The sequence below is a fragment of the Ammospiza nelsoni genome, chromosome 14, assembly GCF_027579445.1.
Source record: "Ammospiza nelsoni isolate bAmmNel1 chromosome 14, bAmmNel1.pri, whole genome shotgun sequence".
NCBI classification, from domain to species: domain Eukaryota; kingdom Metazoa; phylum Chordata; class Aves; order Passeriformes; family Passerellidae; genus Ammospiza; species Ammospiza nelsoni.
Window position 1 is genome coordinate 10230094 of NC_080646.1, and position 18963 is coordinate 10249056.

Genomic DNA, 18963 nt, shown 5'->3' on the forward strand with positions numbered 1-18963 from the left:
CCTGCGCGGGGCCCGGCGGGGCGATGTAGGGGACATGCCCTGACGGGACGACGAGCGGTCGGGGCGCCGCCTGCGAGGGCACAGCTGCGCCAGCGGAGCCGCCCGCGGCGAGTCGGCCGCGCCCGGCGAGGCCCCCGAGCGCCGCCGCTATGGCTGGGGCCGGGCTCTGGGCGAGCATCAAGTCCCTGCTAGGGAAGAGCGAGGACCCTCTGTTCCTGAACGACTCCAGTGCCTTTGACTTCTCGGACGAGGTGGGGGATGAGGACTTCCCCAGGTTTAACAAGCTGCGTGTGGTGGTGGCGGACGACGGGTCGGAGGCGGCCCCGGAGACGCCGGTGAACGGGGCGTCCCCGGGGCTGCCGTCCGACGACGAGTCCCTGCTGGAGCGGGACATCGCCCTGCGCAGCGCCCGGGCCGGCCGGCCGGACCCCTGCAGCGGCTGCAGCAGCCGGCGGGAGCGCTCCAAGCAGAGGAAGGTGAAGAAGCGGCTGACGCTCGCTGCCCTCCTCTACCTCCTCTTCATGACGGGGGAGCTCATAGGTGAGTCGGGGGCCTGCGGTGCCTCACAGCTCGTTAGGCTGCTCTGGCCTTGGCCTTGAACCATCAGTCCTTTAGAGAGACCACAGAGATGAGCTGCACGTGCAGAAGTGAGAGGGAATTAAGTCCGTCTGTATTTTCCTTGAAAGAATTTGCAACTTTCCTTACCCGAATCTCTTATCAATTCCCCGGAGTGGCATAAGATATACAAATTTTTCTTTGTCTAATGGATTTTATTTCTTCTTGTAAGTTTTAAAGTTGTTTTTAACAAAGGAGAAGTGGCATGAACAATTTCAATCACAATATTTTTAAATCAACGGCCATAAAATCTTGCTGTGCTTGCAGCAAGAGAAGAAGAGGAAAATACAGTTTTAAATGTGACATTTACCATAATAATGGAAGTAATACTTGGGGGTATTTATCTTTATCCAGATACAGCAACACACACTATTACTTAGAACTAAAAAGACAAGTTCTGAGCTGTCAACAGCAATCCAGTGGAGACATCACTCCCTTGAGAACTTCTTGATGTCCTGCTGTGCTCTGGACTAGCATGTGCTCCATCCAGACATAAATCATATGAGCACAGTCATTTAAAGTGACTATTACTTTAATGCTTCCTGCTACAACATATAGGAATACCAAGTAGTTGCATGAAATTAGTTGTGGTTTTTGTTAGTACTTGCAGAAGTATAGCGGGGTTTTACCTGAAAATTAGTTCCCAATATAAACACCTGATTGTTGAAGAATTAACCCATTTCTCAAGTTCAGCTTTTATTGCTCCCTCCCAATGGCTATGCTGTGTAGGATGAAGGATGAGGAGAACCTGTGCATTATACACCAACATTATACAACTATGCTTTATCAAATAGGCTATAGCAGCATAGACTTGAAATAAAGTATGAGTGTCCTTGAGATGCATGGATTAGCTGTTAAATATTATGCCTTTTAAGATTTAAAATGCCTTTGCCTTATCATTTTTACAAAGTTCAGTATTTATCTGTTAATCTCTGTTCACTTACTGTGTCCTGTTGCTGTCTGTGTTTTGGATACAGCCATGCAGTGCAAGTGTCTGTTGGGTGTGAATCAGCCTCCTGAAAAATGCTTTAATGTTCTCATCCATTGTCCCCTGATTTGGAGTTGTGAGGAACACTGCTCAGTGCCAGTACCTTGATATGTATGTTGAGCCAGGTCTCTCCATAGCAATTAATTGCTTTTAAATGTCTTAAATTTCAACATTCAAGTCTGAATCAGAGCTAATCAGATTAATTACTTGCCATAATTCAAGCACACACACAAAATCAAATCATAAAAACTTTCTGGAAGTGAAGAACAGCAGCATGGGATCTACATCCTCCTCCTGACTTCTGCAAATTGAGTCAATTGAGTACTTGTGTGAAGTGAGCTCATGCTCTTGGATGATTTTGCTAGGACAACTGTGAATCGTGTTCTTAAGACAAACTTGTGCAAGATGGATAGGGAACAAAATAATTACTAGAGGACAGCTATTGCAGTTTGTCCCACAGATGTAGGGGGAAAAAAACCCTACAACAGATTTTCCATTTTTCAGAGAGAGACCATAATATTGCCTGTGTCTGCAGCAGTTTTATTTGGGGCCTTATTTCAGGAATGTGGGTTAATGGAAAAAAGTGGCTTTGCCTTTCAGCATGTCTCAGTGTGTGGCTGGTCATTAATAACAGGCCACAATACATCAGCTTATTATGGCTAAGGCAGTATGTGTCAAACCTGTGGGGATTTGGCTGAATGCCTCCATTTGCCCCCTGGCTCCATGTTTTTCCTCTGGATGAGATTTTGGTTCAGCATGAACTCAGGTAAATTTGATAAGCAATAGTGTTGTATTTTAGGCTTAGACATCCTTTAACATGAGAGTGATGTTAGTTGATTGTGTCAGAGTTCTGATGTACACTGAATTTAGTTTATCTGAAGGGCCTCATACTGAATAATGTCTGAGCTGTTGGCAGGTTGATGCTCAGGTCACTGGGAGTGTTTCTGTTTGGGGCTGTGGATCCAATTCATGCTGTTGGAGACCTCTCCATAGCTAGTGCAGGGAGAGCTCTAGAAATAATAGATGTTGAGAGTAAAAATACTCTGATCACTGTCACATCATCTTTGTTCTTCCCTCAGAGGGCTTGGGCAGGCTGGATTTGTCTGCACAGAGTGTTAGTGCTGTGCAGTGGACTCGTCCTCCTCAGCTCTGGGTGTGCTGTTCCCAGCCGTATTTCGTTCTTTGGACACAGAATCAGAGCACTGAAGTTCAGACCCATCAAATATTCAGGCATCCATCTTCCACAGAGAATAAATAGAGGGTTTGGATATCTCTGTAATTCTGTGGATCTTGACCTGAATGACTTGTCACAGGGCGAGTAATAATGAGCAGAAGAGTAATTAGAGATACAGCCCCCAAGTCCTGGCTCAGTGTCCCACCTATTTAATTTATTTCACTCCAGCCCTGTACTGTGTTGTCTTTGGTTGGTTTGAAATTTCCAAATTTTATTAATTGATCTGAAGCTCAGGTATTTGGGAAACTCTGATCGTGTAGGGTATTTTAACTGACTTCTTTCTATGATCTTTGACGGATTTGAGTTTCTAAATGAAAGGCAGAAGATTCTATCAGACAATTACATTTTTCAGTAAAAATCTTTATGGTGTCTGTTACCAATGTCAAGATGAAGGAAATCTTGTTTCAGCAGCTTTTTTTGTGAGATCTTGATTGGCATATTCTCTCCAAACTCATTACTTCAGCCTATCTCAGTGTTTGCTGCTTCATTTGATGACCAGTTAGATAACAATTTACACTTTGGGGAAACCATTGTGCATCAAGAAATGAAAAACATATTGCAAGTCCTAATTAGCTTTTCTCACAGGGTTTTGATGTTTTCAGCTCTGTTTAGAGATTTCTAATTGATCATCCATGAGGAGAACTGCTGTCCTTCATGGGTCACTGAAAACAGTGGTGAGCCATCAAGCTATTTGTAAAGGTTACAGATGTATTTTTTTCCAATTGTATCTAAACAGCCCCTAGGCAATACCTTTAACCACGTGATGAACTGATACCTTTAGAAACAGAGAACCTTTGATTTCAGGATTTTCTAAATGGCAATTATGTTTTCTTAATCCACATGCTGCATTATGTTTAGCTTCAGTATCTGAATTCCTTCCTCATACTTTTGTTTTGAAAATCTTTAAAAGTGGGAGGCTAGCTGAAGTGGAATTAACTCATCTTGGATGAAGTGATGCTCAAAATAATACATAAGAATTAACATATATACTGTAAATAATGACATATGTTAAGTGCTGAACTAAATGTCCTTACATATAAATTATTGTTTCTTTGTTGACTATAAAAGAGGTTGAGTTGCACTTTCTAAATATTTTTTTTAAGTTATGAGAGAACACAAATTAATTCAGAAAGGAAAGGCATAACTCATTTTACTCAAAAAGCTGCTGAATTGCTAAATCTTAAAAAGTCATTGTTTTTGAGCTGCGATGGCCTTTTGGAGAATTTCAGCCTCAGAAGAATTTGACATAGAAACTTCTGAACAATGGAAGAAAGGGGCTGGAGGAAAGGAGCTGTGTGAAATGTAGTGCATTTGGTAGGTGGCCACAGCACAAACAGTACTGCAGGGCAGCTGTGCTCTGTGTTTGGCTGGGAGGAGAGAGTAGCTCTCTCTGCAGGTGTGTACATAAGAACACCCACAGCCACACACACACAAAGGTTTTATGACCAGTCTTAAAAGCCATCAGCCAGTTGTGAATTCCCCTTTGCTATTTCCTCTGGTCAGCCTCTTCACTAAGACAATTTTAATTGTATATGAAGATTTCTTTATTTGAAATGTTAGTTGGAGCCTGAAGCCTGCCAAATGGCACACCAGATGCACACTTTGCTCAGTACAATTTACAGGCTGCATGACAATCTCAAGGTAAAAAGAGAAACCAAATATTAGCTGAGCTGACACTGAAGATTTGATCTTTTCTGAGATAATGGGCTTACCTTCAAGCATATGGGAGACAACACAGCCTGTCCTTGATTCCCCTCTGTATAAGGGATACTTAGGTGAGAGGTGCATTGTTTAAATCTCTCACTCATCCAGCAGCAGCTCTAGCAAGTGAATTGGAACAAAGATATTAACCTTTGATCTCAGGTTATTTGTCTCAATGCAGCTCATTATTACAAGAAAAATTATGGTAATCAATAACAAAGAAAAATGCTGTACAAGTGAAAGTCATTGTCTGCAATAGATATTGCAAGAACTCCCACACTTCTGCCAGGATGGGGAATAATTAACGCTAAATGATAAAGTAATGAAAATAAAAAGGTGACAGGGTAAATTTCATGGTCATCGAATCTATGGAGTTCTATTCCCGTTCTGTTATGTCAGAGTGTTTAACAGATGTAGTTTAAAAAAAGAATCAGTTGATTAAACACATGTGCAGTAATATGAAGAGGAAAGATACAAAACTGTTTTGGACCTGATCTTGCAAACATTATGATGCAAGTAGTCTCTGTTAGGAAAACAGGAGTGAATCCTTTTTATGTTACTCTTAATAGAAAGCACACTTGACTGCACTTTTAACTATGGTAGCTTTAAATTACAGCATGGCATTTTGCTTGTAATGGCAAACACCCCTCCATGTTTAGTGGGTATAAGAAGGGCTCTCATATACTATTCTGAAAAGAAATAACTGTAAGCTGTGCAAGAGGATATTGTGTAAAATAATTAAAAATGTCTTATGTCCTGACTTTTCCTATTATGTTTTCAGGTGGCTATGTTGCTAACAGTCTAGCAATTATGACAGATGCACTTCACATGCTCACTGACCTTAGTGGTATTATTTTGACCCTCCTCGCTCTCTGGCTGTCTGCAAAATCTCCAACAAAGAGATTCACTTTTGGATTTCATCGCTTAGGTATGTAGCTATCAGATTCTGCTGGTAAAGAGTATTTGAAGCAAGGACTGTAAAGAGCACCTAATTCTAGAAGAACAGGTAGCTAGAAAGAAAGTAGCAACAAGCCTAAGAGTTGCTTTAACTGACTCTCAATGTCCTGTCACTGGCCATTGGGGATGCACTGCTTAGGTTGTATTGCTACAAGTGAATAGATTAAAAAAAACAAAAAACCAAACTCAGCCAAAAGTTTGATGGCAGAATTTCATTCACTGGGAGCAGGGCAAGTCCCTCCATTTCTGTGGGACTGGCACTTAGCAGATTGAGTTGAATTCTGAATGCTTGATTCATCTTCCTTCTTGAAGAGGAAGGTCGGGGAATTGAATTCATGGTGACATTGATGGTGCAGGAGCTGTGCATGTCAGCCCGTGGTTGTTCACAACAGATTATTGCCAGTGCCCAAGAGTTAAAAAATCTTTTGACTTCAGCAGAATTGTGATACCGGAAAATGGTCCTATTCAATGTGAAAAATTACATTTTAATCCACAGCTAAGAAGTTATGTAGAACATATTATTAGAGAGCTCTGCCCTGCCAAAGCTCATATAAATCAGGACTCCTCTTGCATTCCCCAAACCACAGAAAGCTGAGGTCAAAATGCCCCATCGTTTGCAAAATACAGCAAGTTACTTAACCTCTGTTCAGTTTAGGTGTCTCTAAAAAGAAGTATAAACAGAATTATGGACTAACCCTTGGAAGAATATTTTCAGGATTTATTACTTCATGTTTGGAAATGTAATGATGATAAAGGGTGTTTTCAGTTTTTGCTAACTGGATATAATACCCAGCTGCAGGTCTGTAGACATTTTAGCAAAAACTTCAAAGTATCTTTTTCATTAAATAGATAATTTCTAGTGTCCCAGTTTTCTACCTGTTTTCTATAACACTCTATAGCATACATTTTTCAAGGAATTTCATTCTTGTGTAGTCAATATTTGCAATTCTTATTTTGGCTGCTAGAACAGCAGTAGAATTCAACAACTCCATCACTCCTTGTCATTTGTCATCAGTTAGTCACTAGTGCATGAATGCATAACTCTGTACACTAGCTAAGCTCTTTGGGGCTCTAGCAAGAAAGCATTAGCAATGCCAGCATTTCCCATTACAAACTTTTCTTTCATTAAGTTTTAATTTTGTGATAGGAGCTCCTCTGATGCTGAAACCTGACCTTGCAGGTATGCCCCTGGCATTTGCTCATACTCTCCAGAAGGATGTTAGCATTTATACATACTTTAACCCTATTTCAAAATAATTTGGGTAGTTTACATGTCTTTGTAACTTTTCTAAAATCAAATAGCAAATACCTTGAATCTGCCTAGCTGAAAACAGGGGTTTATCTTAAAAAAAATAATAGGACCTTACTTAACCATTAAAATATTCTCAGTTCTGTAAATTTTTGCTGACTTTTCAATTAATGTGAAAGAAGAAATCCCTGAGCATTCCTGCCACCTCATTTTCTGTATGTTTTTTTTCTTTCCAGTTTACTGCCAGGAAAAATACTAGTCATGAACTAGCCAGACTGATCCAGTGGTGGTTCATGGGCCAGATGTGGCCCATAAAATTAATCTGTACTGCTCTTCTCTCTAAGAGCAGCTACAGGGAGCAGCCTCTCAGTTCTGCAGCAATTGCTCCTCCTTTTCTGCTCCCAGTGCCAGCAGGTGGTCAAAGATTAGAACAGGTTGTGGAGTGGAAATAGATGAAACCCACCTGGAAGCAGCCCTGAGCAAGCTGCTGTGGCTGACCCTCCTTTGAGCAGGACTGCACAGGTTCCAGGGGTTCCTTTCCACTTCAGCCATCCTGCATGAGCAGCAGCAGTGCAGCTCTCTGGATGAGCAGCAGGAGAGCCTGAGGCTGGGAAGGAGTTTCTGTGCTGGAAGGAAGAGGAAGTGAGTCAAGGCTTTGCCAGGGACCCCCAAAGTACAGAAGATCTGATGGTTCAAAATTCAAAATACAGTATTTTTAAAAATCACACTTGTGAAATTTATTTGCCTGATTTTAGGCACCCAGTCTGAATGCTGTGGCCTGAGGGCCCAGTTTCACACATCAGTGAGTGCTGGCAATGGAACAAAGCAGTTTCTAGGGTATATCCTTGTTGTAACACATTTTTCCAAGTAACCTATGTGTAAGAAGCTTGTCAGCAAATAATATCAGTTCAACAATAGTTTAAACTTCACAAGAGAGATGTTAAAACATGTCAGGATGTTAGAAGTAGGGTACAGATTGGGTATCTGTCACAGAAGAATATGTGGTTTATTTCTTTAAAGCTGGGAATATGTGCAAGAACTGTGTCATCACTGACCTGCTCTGCATTAAGTTTTAAGATAATCCATCCATTCAGTAGTCATGAAAACATTCTAATGAACAAATATATTGTTCATTGTTATTATTTTTGTTTGCAGAGTGATGAATTTTCAGTTATTCCCTTAATATTCACTTTGTAAAAGCAACAGACCTGTTAGTTGTCTAGTCAAATTCCAGAAGGAAGTGAGCACTAATTCTCATTTATTTGAATTCTGTTTGAATACATAATATATAAGTTCCATCTTCAGTTTTATTCCATTTTCATTTGTGAAAAGGAAGCTGACAGATTCAGGAATAGGTTAGAAAAGTGAAGACAAAATAATGGAAACTGTAGTCATGTTAAAGAAGAATTAAATTCTTGAAGCCAAAAATAGTTCAGTTTCCCCATACCTCCTTTTCAGCAAGACACTGAGCAGATTTAAGCACAGATATGGAACCTGGCATTCGTCCATTGCTGCAGAGACAATGTTAGTAATGACAGAATCAGCCAGTCCACTGAGACTGTGCACAGTTCATTTCACAAGAAGGGAAAGATCTCAGCACAAATCTACAATGCTGACATGACAGTGACTCTGGAAGAAACTGCAAGGAAAACACTGGTTTCCAATGCAGAAAATATGGGTTTATATTGTAAAAGCACACTATATTATTTCTCTGGTAAATGCTAATGTGCTATGGCTTCACAAGTTTTTAAAACATTCTGGAAAACCTTCTAAGCAATGTATTGTGTATTTTTAGGACTGTTGCCCTGAATAATCTGCCAGCTTTGTAAAGATAATTTCCATTTCTGTGGCTATTTCCAGGATTTTCAAGTTGCTCTGAAATCATCTCAGATTATGACAGTTGACTTTCAGAGCCTTGTTACTGCCTGGTAGTGCTGTTCCTCATCCAGGCACTGACACACTACCCAGCAGCTGAATGTGTTGGTGTGAGTTTCTTCTCCCATAATGATATTAATAATTCAGTGCATGGATCAACTGATTTTGGTGACATTAAAATGCTGATAGAACTGTAATAATAAATAAAATTAAAACACTTCTGTGTTAGAGAAGACATCTGCGGTAACCCAAGTTGTACTTCAGGCTGACAGATTGAAAGCAGAGGAAGAAGAGAGACAATTCTCAGATGAGTATTCTTAGAACTATGGTACAGCCAAGGGCAGAATTTTGCCCTTACTGGGGAATAAATCAGGACAACATGTGTGAAACTAGGGGGAAGAACAACCATTACAATTCCAAGTAAATTAATTCCACCTCTGATCTTTGAGTTCACAGAGGAAGGCTGAGATCCCAGTGATCCATCTGGCAAGTGACAGTAATGAGCATTATGCATAATGATTACAGATTACTCAGGCATGGCTGCAGATTTATATGCAATACAATGGAGCAAGCATTAAGGCTTTCCCAGGGCTTTTTGTAAAGCCCTGTATTAACTTGATTATAACTGAGACAGTCTTTAACTAATGTTTTCTCTGCCAGCTTTGTTGCCTTTTTTAAAAGTTTCAGCTGCTGCAGGCGATAGTTTTCAGAATATGAAGCTGGAGGATAAAAGTACATTCATGATAAAAGCAATCTAGTGGCCCATTTGGAAATACCTATTTTCTTTATAGTAGGACCTTAAAACTGTAGTGTGGACTCATCCTTCTCAGGTTTGTGTACTATTACCAGCACAATTTCATGAGTGGGGAATGAGGCAGCACAAAAGTCCCAACCTATAAAATATTTAGCCCTGTTAACTCCCATCTGAACAGCAGGAATCTCACAGAGAACTGTAACCACGTTCGACAGATGTAAATGGCAGCAGAAAGCACAGAACAATGAAATACTAGTTTTTATTAGTTTTGCAATTTTTATCTTTATTTAGATATGTGTTTCCTTTTGAAAGTCCCTGCTGATCAGATAAAATTCTTATGCCAAAATAATAGTCCTGATGCTTTTTGTTAAATAATAGTATTTGGTAAATACTAGATAATGTTAGAACAGCATATCACAGCAATACAGAAACTTACACTAAGCAAGCCTTTTTAACTGAAATTTGCCTCAGATAACACTTATGAACACATATGTCAAGGAGCTTAAGAGTATAGTGTGTGACAAATTTATACTGTTTGATTTCTTTAACTTTTTGTCATTTCTTCTCCATCCTAACTAAAAAAAAAAAGGATATATAAAAATAATTTATAAACCCAGCTTAATACACTGGACACTTAAAATCAAGGTTTCCCTTATTTGTGGGTAGGCTGGTAATGTTTGAGATCACCTGTCCTCCTCATCCCTGGACAAGGCCTTTGCCTGTGAATTCTCAGGCAAATGTTCTGGGTATCTGAAGAAGTCAGGATCATTACCTGTGCAGAAGTTAGCAGGGAAAACGTAATTTGAGGTATATACTGATGACAGGGACATGTGAAGGAGTTTATTAGAAGAAACTCAGTTGGTTAATCCTATTTTACAAGTTTTATTTATCACACAACTTGTTTGTTTATGGATAAAATAGTTAAAACGAGGCCCTGTCCACATTCTAATTTGGAAATAGAAATGGATCTGAGGCACATTTTTATAATGGTTTTTCCTTTCTGCTTGCAGAAGTACTGTCAGCCATCATTAGTGTACTGCTGGTCTATATCCTTATGGCATTCCTGTTGTATGAGGCTGTTCAGAGAACAATCCATATGGACTATGAAATAAATGGTGATATCATGCTCATCACAGCAGCCGTCGGTGTTGCAGTTAACTTAATGTAAGATCTCTCTCTCTCCATTAACACTCATTAATGTATTCTCAATAAGCTGCTAATTCAGTCATGGCCTGTAACTTTGTCATGGGATGTAATTTTGCTGGACCTCTTAATTTTCCCAAATAAGACAAGAAATTACACCGGGTATTATTTTTCAATTATTTGGTTTAAAATGAAAATACCCTAACAAACCCTCCCCACCCAAAAAACCCTAAAGCCTGTTTCTTGAAGCATTTCTCTCCTTTCCCTTTCAGAATGGGGTTTTTGCTGAATCAATCTGGCCACCTTCACTCCCATTCCCACGCTCACTCTCACGTACCTCAGCCGAGCTCTCCGAGCGCAGCCCAGGGCAGCAGCCACGGGCACAGCAGCCACGGGCACAGCAGCCACGGGCACAGCAGCCTGGCAGTGAGAGCAGCCTTTGTGCACGCCCTGGGGGACCTGGTGCAGAGCATTGGGGTGCTTGTAGCTGCCTACATCATCCGCTTTAAGGTAAGGAAAGGCCTCTCCTGGAGGCACGGGGAATCTTGGCGGTTCACTCTGGTGGTTAAAGTCAAAAGGGACCTGTTTTTATAAGTTATTAAAAATAGCTTTTTAGTGATATTTTATGATAAGCTTCGTACATCATGCAAATTAAGCAAGACTGTCTCTACTATATATATTGTAACTATTCAAACGTGGAAACTTGGAGCCAGAAGTAACTGTGTCTTCTGAGTCACATTTTTGTAAGTGATCTTGTTTTCATACATCCTTTGACATTGTGAAATTTCCCTTTTGCAGCCAGAATACAAGATTGCTGATCCCATATGTACATATGTGTTTTCCATACTGGTGGTTTTTACAACAGTTCGAATTCTGTGTGACACGGGAGTTATTATTCTGGAAGGTAAGATCTGTGCCCAATCTGCAGTGCTTTACATGGAAAATACCAGATTTCTAGACATCATAATCCCCATCTCTATGTGGATTGTACCTGGAGACCTGTCTGTCTTGGTGCTGCTTTAGTCTGGTGGTTCTTTATGGCTCCTCTAAATTGCAGCAGTTTTTAGGTATCTTTCACTGTGGCCAGAACAACACAAGTCCTGTATCTGCACACTCTTTACCATCAGGAGATGCAGATGTGAAATGTACAGAACTTTCTAGTGTGTCTGCAGTGACTCTCAGCTGAATCAAGTGAACATTTGCCCAGACTCAGTTCTACACTCTCACTTCTATTACTTGTACAGTCAAACTGAATGTGCATGCAGGTAAAAGGAGGCACCAAGCACAGGCAAATAGCTGGACATGTGGTTCATGCCAGTCCTGTCTTCCCTTTTCCCACAAGTGCCTTTGTATTACTTGTGTGTATCTGCTCTTCCCATAGGGGAAGCTGCAAGTTAAGAGTGATGTAAAATGCAGAAAAAAAAAGAGAAGAAAAAGCTGAACATGGGCTGAAGGATCTTATCTTGTGTGACATAGAGGGAAACATGTCAGCAGCATCCTTTGCTTTATCGCAGCTTACATGGCAACTATTACTGCTTGATCTAGTACTATTACTTTATAAAATGAAGATATTAGGGCTGGGAGAAAAATCCTAGGTTTTAACTGCACATTCCTAACTGTCTCATGAATTACCATCGACTTTTATTATGTAACAAGTTTAAATCAGAAACCTCAGAATCTTCAGTTAAGTGCTTTTGCTGTCACATAAGATTTTAAAAAAATCTAACAAAGTAGAAGTCTACTGAGAAGGCAAAAATGATGAAATTTGCAGAATCCTCAATTAGCTCCAAGGCAACAGATTTAGCTGAAGAAAACTGATAAGACAAATTGATGAAGTATCAGATTCCAGATATTTTGTGTTGTAGCTGTTTGCATAGGTATCCCAGTTGTCATAAAAGTCTCCATATTAATTAAGTCATTGAAAGTGATGGTATGTGGGCTTTATGCATGCTAGGAAACTTTTCCAATTCAAATTCAGAATCACCAGAGAATGGACTTGCATTTATACTGGAAACTGCTGCTGCAACACCAAGGCCCTTGAAGTTGTATCAACTTTTGGTATTAACTTCCATTTCCTCATTATACTAAGAATGCAAAATTAAAAAATTAAATAGCTGTCCAACACAAGCAATGAGATTCTAGCTTTTAATATAGATTTATAAGGCAGAATGGAAGCCCATCACAAGTATGATGTAGATACGAGAATTTAAGTCCATTTTTCTTGGGAAAAAGAAAGCTGTACAAATACCAGACAGTTAGCTAGTTATTTATCAGCTAAATCATTTTTGATGGTCTCCATTAGAAGGAAAATTTTGTTTCATGTGAGGCAGTCCTAGACACTGAACTTTCAAAAGAGACAGTACTGGAAATAATGTAATTTAAGAGACAGTAAGGCACCAGGTTCAGAGAAGTTATGCAAAAAGTCTGAAGAAATCTGAGAAGCAAGTTGCTGAACTCCTCTCAGTATACATAAACTCCATAAATCTAGAAGATAAGCAGTAAAAGCTGCTGTAGCATCAAAACTACTCAAAAAGAGTTTTTTCAGTACTTGCATTAGTTTTTGACCCAAGTTGATAATCTAAAATTTTGATTTTGCCCTTTGTACAGAAAAAGGATGTGGTGGTAAGTTAGAGATGTGCTGCTGAAAATACCAAAAGGACTTGATCTCTGATTTGCAGAGAGGACACTCTGTAAAACACAGTCCTATGTGTTGACCACTGCACATGGATTACTGCAGCCTGTGAACAGGATCCCAGGTACCTGAAATGCAGTTTCAGGAGACAGGTCCTAGCTTTTCTTTTTTTTTTTTTTTTTAACAGATTTTGATCCTGGAGTCCAGCCTAAGCTGTTACTAAGGGTTAGAAGTGCAGTGAAGTTGTCAACAAAAGTACATCATTGTAAATGATATCTAATGCTGCTGTTGCCAGAGTGTGGATTCTGGACAGGACAGATTCCACTGAGACAGCTCTGCAATTCCTGTACAACTTCTGTATCCATACCAGACTTCACTGGCCCATTTCCATATCGTTTTCTGTTGATAACATGGAAGTTACTAATCACCTCCAACAGCACAAATTCTAATTTCTTTGACATTGAGATCTGTTGTAACATTTTAAAGGCTACTGAGACTCTGCAGAAGACAGAATTAATTTTATCTCATGTTTGGTATCACAGGAGTTCCAAGGCACTTAAATGTGGATCGCATCAAGGAAGACTTGATGAAAATTGAGGATGTTTATTCTATAGAAGATTTAAATGTTTGGTCTCTCACTGCAGGGAAAACAACTGCCATAGTCCACTTGCAACTAGGTAAGCTGCTGGATAGCATAATTCTAAATTAAATCCAAGTTTAGGAAAAACCCCACCACTTCCTCTTCATATTGTTATTTAAATTGAACCAAAAAATACCATTCTGGGGAAGGAAAATCTGCTAACTCTGGTTTTGTACAGCAAGGAATAGAATACCTTGGCCAAGAAAGACGTAGTGTAAATGAGAACTGTGCAAATAAAATTTTTTATACCAAAACGTCCAAAGCAGGGAAAAAAAAACAACAAAAAATTTCTCCTCAGAAATTTTCTTACATGTTTAGGGAAAGAAAGGGTGAAGTTCTAATGTGGAACAATCAACACATGAAAAATAAATGTTTTGCCCAAAATGTGTGCTGATTCAGACATCCAACTATACTATGAATATTAGTTCTGAGTAGGAAAGCTCAGGTTTTTGGGGGGATAGTATCAAATACACACAGAGTTCTATCAAGAGAGGAGTAAAATGAAGAGAGAGTACACAGTGCCCACAAGAACAATATTAAATTAATAAAGTGTGAGCAAAAATTATTCTCAACGGTGGCACTGTGATAAGTTTGAGAACATTTGCATTGCTCAGGTTTCTCAAGGAGTGAATTTATTAATTCTTTTCTTAATTTTGCAGTTCCTGGTAGTTCATCTAAATGGGAGGACGTTCAGTCCAAGGCCCGGCAGCTGCTGCTGAACACGTTCGGAATGTACAAGTGCTCTGTCCAGCTTCAGAGCTACAAACAGGAAATGAGCAAAACCTGTGCGAATTGTCAGAGTTCCAGTGCCTAATTTCATATGTTTTGGGAACTGCTGCCTTATTCTTTACCTTGTGTAGTCAAAGACTGAGAGCAATAAATGCAAAATGAAAATTATCCAATAGTAACCATTAATATGTGGATTTGTACCATGGGACATGCAGCAGGGAGAACCGGTGCTGCAAAAAGTGCAGTGGTTGCCCTATAGAACATTTATTTCACTCTCTCCGTTGTACTGGTCTATTCAATTTATTATGGTTTTGAGACAAAGCTGGGTTTGGATTATTGTTTACAAACTGGAACGTGGCTCTGCAGATACCTCACAAATTACAGTCCAATATTGTCCTTTAAACATTACGTACCACAAAGTACCTGCACTCCAAAAGGAGAATCAGGCATTCAGTATTTCAGTCAAAAGTCTCTAAAGCTGATCATACCAGGGTTGCACAATATATCATGATCCCCAAATTCATTCTTCAGTATTTTTGCAATAATAATTTTCACACAGTATCTCAAATTATTAACATGTACATTAAGTTGAATTCTTGTGGAAACTGTCTCTTTGGAGAGACTGTAAATTACAGAATTTACTGTACCCAGACCAGAAAGTTAGCTTTAATCTGGGCATTCAGAGATCCAGACAGGAAGATCCTTGCCCAGACTTCTGGTATTTATCTAGAGACCCAACACTGGACCCAAAGTGTTTTAAGTGATCAGTTATCTTTAATGTGTTTTAGAATAGGATTTATACATTAGAAACAGGTTATTTATTTTATAAAGTTTTGACTTGTAAGAGGAATTTATTATTAATAATCTTGAATGTCTAAACCATCATTTGATTCACATTAAAAGGCCAGTTGATTAGCATGCGTTCTAATTGTAATTAATAAATGTCCTGTAATTGATAATTTTTTCCATGATTGTTTTGTTTTAAAAGAAAAGTCAAATGATAGAAGTGCTATTTGACTTGGAAATACTCTCAAATGCAATCTACAGATATGTGCATCCAACAGGAAAGTGGGGAGCAGAAGTTTTAGACATGCACAATTCCATCCATCACAATCTCTGACCTTTCATCTTTAAGCACAGTGTGGCAGCATCCTGACAGGAGTGCCACTGTGACAGCAGTTCCCACTACTTAGCTTATGGAGAAAGCAAAATCCAAGCAAGCTCTGTAACCTGAAGGTGTTGGACAACAATATCATAACAACCTACAGTGGCAGAAAGGCCCTTTTGTATTTACAGAGAGGAGGCAACCTGAAAGACTGTGTATTCATCTGGGCAGCTCAGAGTCCACAAAGTGGAAGTGTTTGGCCTCATTGTGGAACCCCTGTATTCTGAATGTACCCAAGATAATAAATCTTTACACTAAGCTATCATTCACCTACAAGGCCAGATTTAACCTGCTTCTGACGTCAATGGCATTCAAGAAGCTAAGAGCAGCAAGAACATGATGTACAAAGTTCAGAAGATGGCAAGAACTTGGCTTCAAGTATTTTTTGTTTATTCTGTACTTTCACCTTATGCAGAACTTCCACTGACATGGAAAGTAGTTCTCTGTGTGGATCAAAAAGGAAAGCTTTTGCCAGTTATGGTTATTGTGATATTCAGCTGTGAATACTTCAGCTATTTTCTGTTTTGAAACTCGCTAGGGTTTCACATTTTCATAAGGCTGATTTGGAGGTAACAATTTTTGCTTCTTGTCCTCTTTCTGGAGGTAGGGATCACATGATTAATTTTTATTGATGAAAGCTGACAGCACATTGAGAATCTGGACAGAGTGCACATAACACCAGATTGTATCTGTTTGGGCAAGGAACAGGAACACTGGTGTACAGCATGGGAGTGTGTGCAGCTGAAAAGCAGCACTGTGCTTGGGAAGGTAATGCTGCAATACAAACACTACCATCAATTAAGCCATATCACAGTTCATTAAAAATGTGCATCCCATCCTTTCAAACTTACTGGCAAAAACCACAAACAACAGGTATTTTGCACATACTAATGCTCAAATGGGTTTTAATTAAATTGGGGTTTACAGTTGATGTAATTCGATGTTGAAGTACAGTAGACATGTATTGTATTTGCAGTTTTTTAATAATTTACTATACATTTGTTTAATTGAAGAAAAAAGGTGTGTTGTTCTATTGTGGGTTTTATTAAATCGATTATTAAACTTCACATTGTCTTATAAAATATTTATTTGTATTTCTCTCTCTCATCATCTTTGAATTCTTACAGCAATCTGATTCTTAGGGCAGCTGTGTTTTGAAATGTCTGAACACTCAGCTTCAACTCAGTTTGCAGATGCTATACATAGAATTAATTAAGTCTGTGTTTAGTCAGAACAATTTAAGACTTGTGATTTCACATGCAATAACTGCACTTCAGAAAGTGTAAGCTGACAAAGCATGGTGAAGGATTATCATGAAGCAACTTGCAAAACATTCCTGAAACCCTACATTCACCTTTGAGGGGCCCTTGCTACCAAGGTCTGTAGACTGGAAGTTCGGAGAAAAGGCAACAGAAGACAAAATGAGAATAAAGAATAAAATAATCAGTAAGCTTTTATGGATACTCCAAGATTGTTTTCAGTATCAGCTTAGAGGAAAGGGGCATTATTATAAATAAGGCCTCCTGTTTTTCCAAGCCAGATTATTTAATGTGGCTATGATAGTTTACACACTCTTACACTATTCTTTTCCTTCTTACAAATCCTCTGCCTGAAATGAAAATGCATATACTTGACAGAACTTCTTTCCAAACAAAAAACTTCCAAGATTCAAGCAGGTTTCCACAACCAGCATCCCTGGTTTCCAGAGCTGTGCTGGAATACTCTTGCTGACTGAACAGATGAAATCCCAAGAAAATTCTGCCACTTCTGAAAGTCCACACTTTTCCTTTCTAAATCTGTGATTGTCACCCATCCTTTTCTGAAGCACAGATACAGTTTTGATGACAACCTACTCATATGAGTCAATTAAACATTTTCATATGAGTAGACTGCAAACCCTCACATCCTCCTCTTCCCTTCTGAAGTGTTCTTATCCTAAAAAGAAAATTTTCAGAGACATATTTTGTTTCTGAATGTTTTCCTTGCTTAATTATGTGGTTTGGTTTTTGTTTTTAATTGTGTTGACATTTTGTCTTTTCAATACCAGCAGCATTTCTTTCTTCACCAGCAGAATTACAATTTAAAATGTCATACTTGAATCTGGTCTTCAATTATCTCACTACTGTACATATCTGCTATTTCTTGCAGAATCACTCCCAAGTGGCAGAGTGACTCAGAAAAGCAGAAGGCTGGCATTTAAAAGTAATTTTCTGACATAGAAGCAAAAGCCCCAGAAGACACCCATCAAGTAATGAGTGGCAAGGATTCTGTTCAGGTATTTTGGTGGCATCTCATGAGGACACTGCACTGATGCTGCACAGGCATTAAAGCATTAAAGCATTAAAGCATTATTTCTCTCTACAAATCACTGTAAGTGTAATGAACAAAAGTGAGTGCTTGGGTAAAAGACATGGTACATTCTGCAGCAGCTTCCTAGTCCAATAAATGAATCCATTGCCAGAGAAGAAGTTCCCTTGGGATCTCAAGAGAAGGGGACAACCCCTGGAAGTATCCAGCTCACTTCCCTCTATCCAAAAGGGCATTGCCAAGGTCTTTTTTCTTGCTGGTTGCTCCAAACACATTCAGTTTTCTCATGAGTGAGCACACATATCTCCAATGTTCATTTTTCACTAACTCTTTGCATTATGCCACTGCTCTCAGTTTCCCTCTCTGTTTTCTTGCCATATTCTGTCATCTCCACAGTTTCATTAATAATGTCCAGCGCACACACTGGGCACTGCTGCTTTCAGGGTCACCAGGAGCTTCTCTCATTGCACCAGGGGTGGAACACACCCCAAGAACTCTGCTGTTCAAATACAGGCCTGCCTTTGCCCAAAGATCATTTCCTTTTTGATCAATAAAATAAAAATAAAGCCTTTTAACCAAGTTGCTAATTCACAGGAAAGACCTAATTTGAAAGCCTCTAGATTTCCTTTCTACCATAAAAAAAATATAAACGTCCTCCACATTCCCCACTCTTAATTTCCTTTCCAGTTTCATCCTCTCCTCCCCTCTCTAACAAAGCATGCTGGGCACTGACAGTGTCTGTGCTCTGGAGCTGGAAAATCCCCTGCTGGTCTACCCTTATTCTATTTTCCACAGCTGAATGCTCTAGAAAGGACCCTACATGCTCCTTCATTCTCTGAAATACCTGACACAACTTTGGGAGCTACTAGAATAATTATGGATCCTTTCCATTTTCTGTTTTGCAGCCACCAGAGCAATCTGCTCTTAAAACACACGTGTAGCTGCCTTCTGTGTGTAAAGCTGTAAAATGATGA

At 39.4% G+C, this 18963-nt stretch overlaps 1 protein-coding gene across 3 annotated transcripts; it reads left to right on the top strand.

Moving 5' to 3' along the window:
* On the top strand, positions 1-16749 carry SLC30A4 (solute carrier family 30 member 4). 3 transcript variants are annotated; one of them, XM_059481986.1, is made up of 7 exons: positions 1-540; positions 5320-5466; positions 10384-10537; positions 10789-11026; positions 11315-11420; positions 13691-13825; positions 14448-16749. In XM_059481986.1, the coding sequence occupies exons 1-7, from the start codon at positions 150-152 to the stop codon at positions 14600-14602; spliced, it is 1326 nt and encodes a 441-aa protein (XP_059337969.1). In that variant the 5' UTR covers positions 1-149; the 3' UTR covers positions 14603-16749. The 3 variants fall into 3 exon arrangements, with proteins under 3 accessions (XP_059337969.1, XP_059337970.1, XP_059337971.1); XM_059481987.1 differs by lacking the exon at positions 5320-5466; XM_059481988.1 differs by lacking the exons at positions 13691-13825; positions 14448-16749 and adding an exon at positions 13336-13501.
* The last annotated feature ends 2214 nt before the right edge of the window (positions 16750-18963 follow it).

Bases quoted from the DNA above. Each gene is read 5' to 3' on its own strand.
- SLC30A4 (XM_059481986.1), top strand. From the start codon at position 150: ATGGCTGGGGCCGGGCTCTGGGCGAGCATCAAGTCCCTGCTAGGGAAG. The intron at 541-5,319 runs GTGAGTCGGGGG...TTATGTTTTCAG, and splicing joins CATGACGGGGGAGCTCATAG to GTGGCTATGTTGCTAACAGT. The intron at 11,421-13,690 runs GTAAGATCTGTG...TTGGTATCACAG, and splicing joins GGGAGTTATTATTCTGGAAG to GAGTTCCAAGGCACTTAAAT.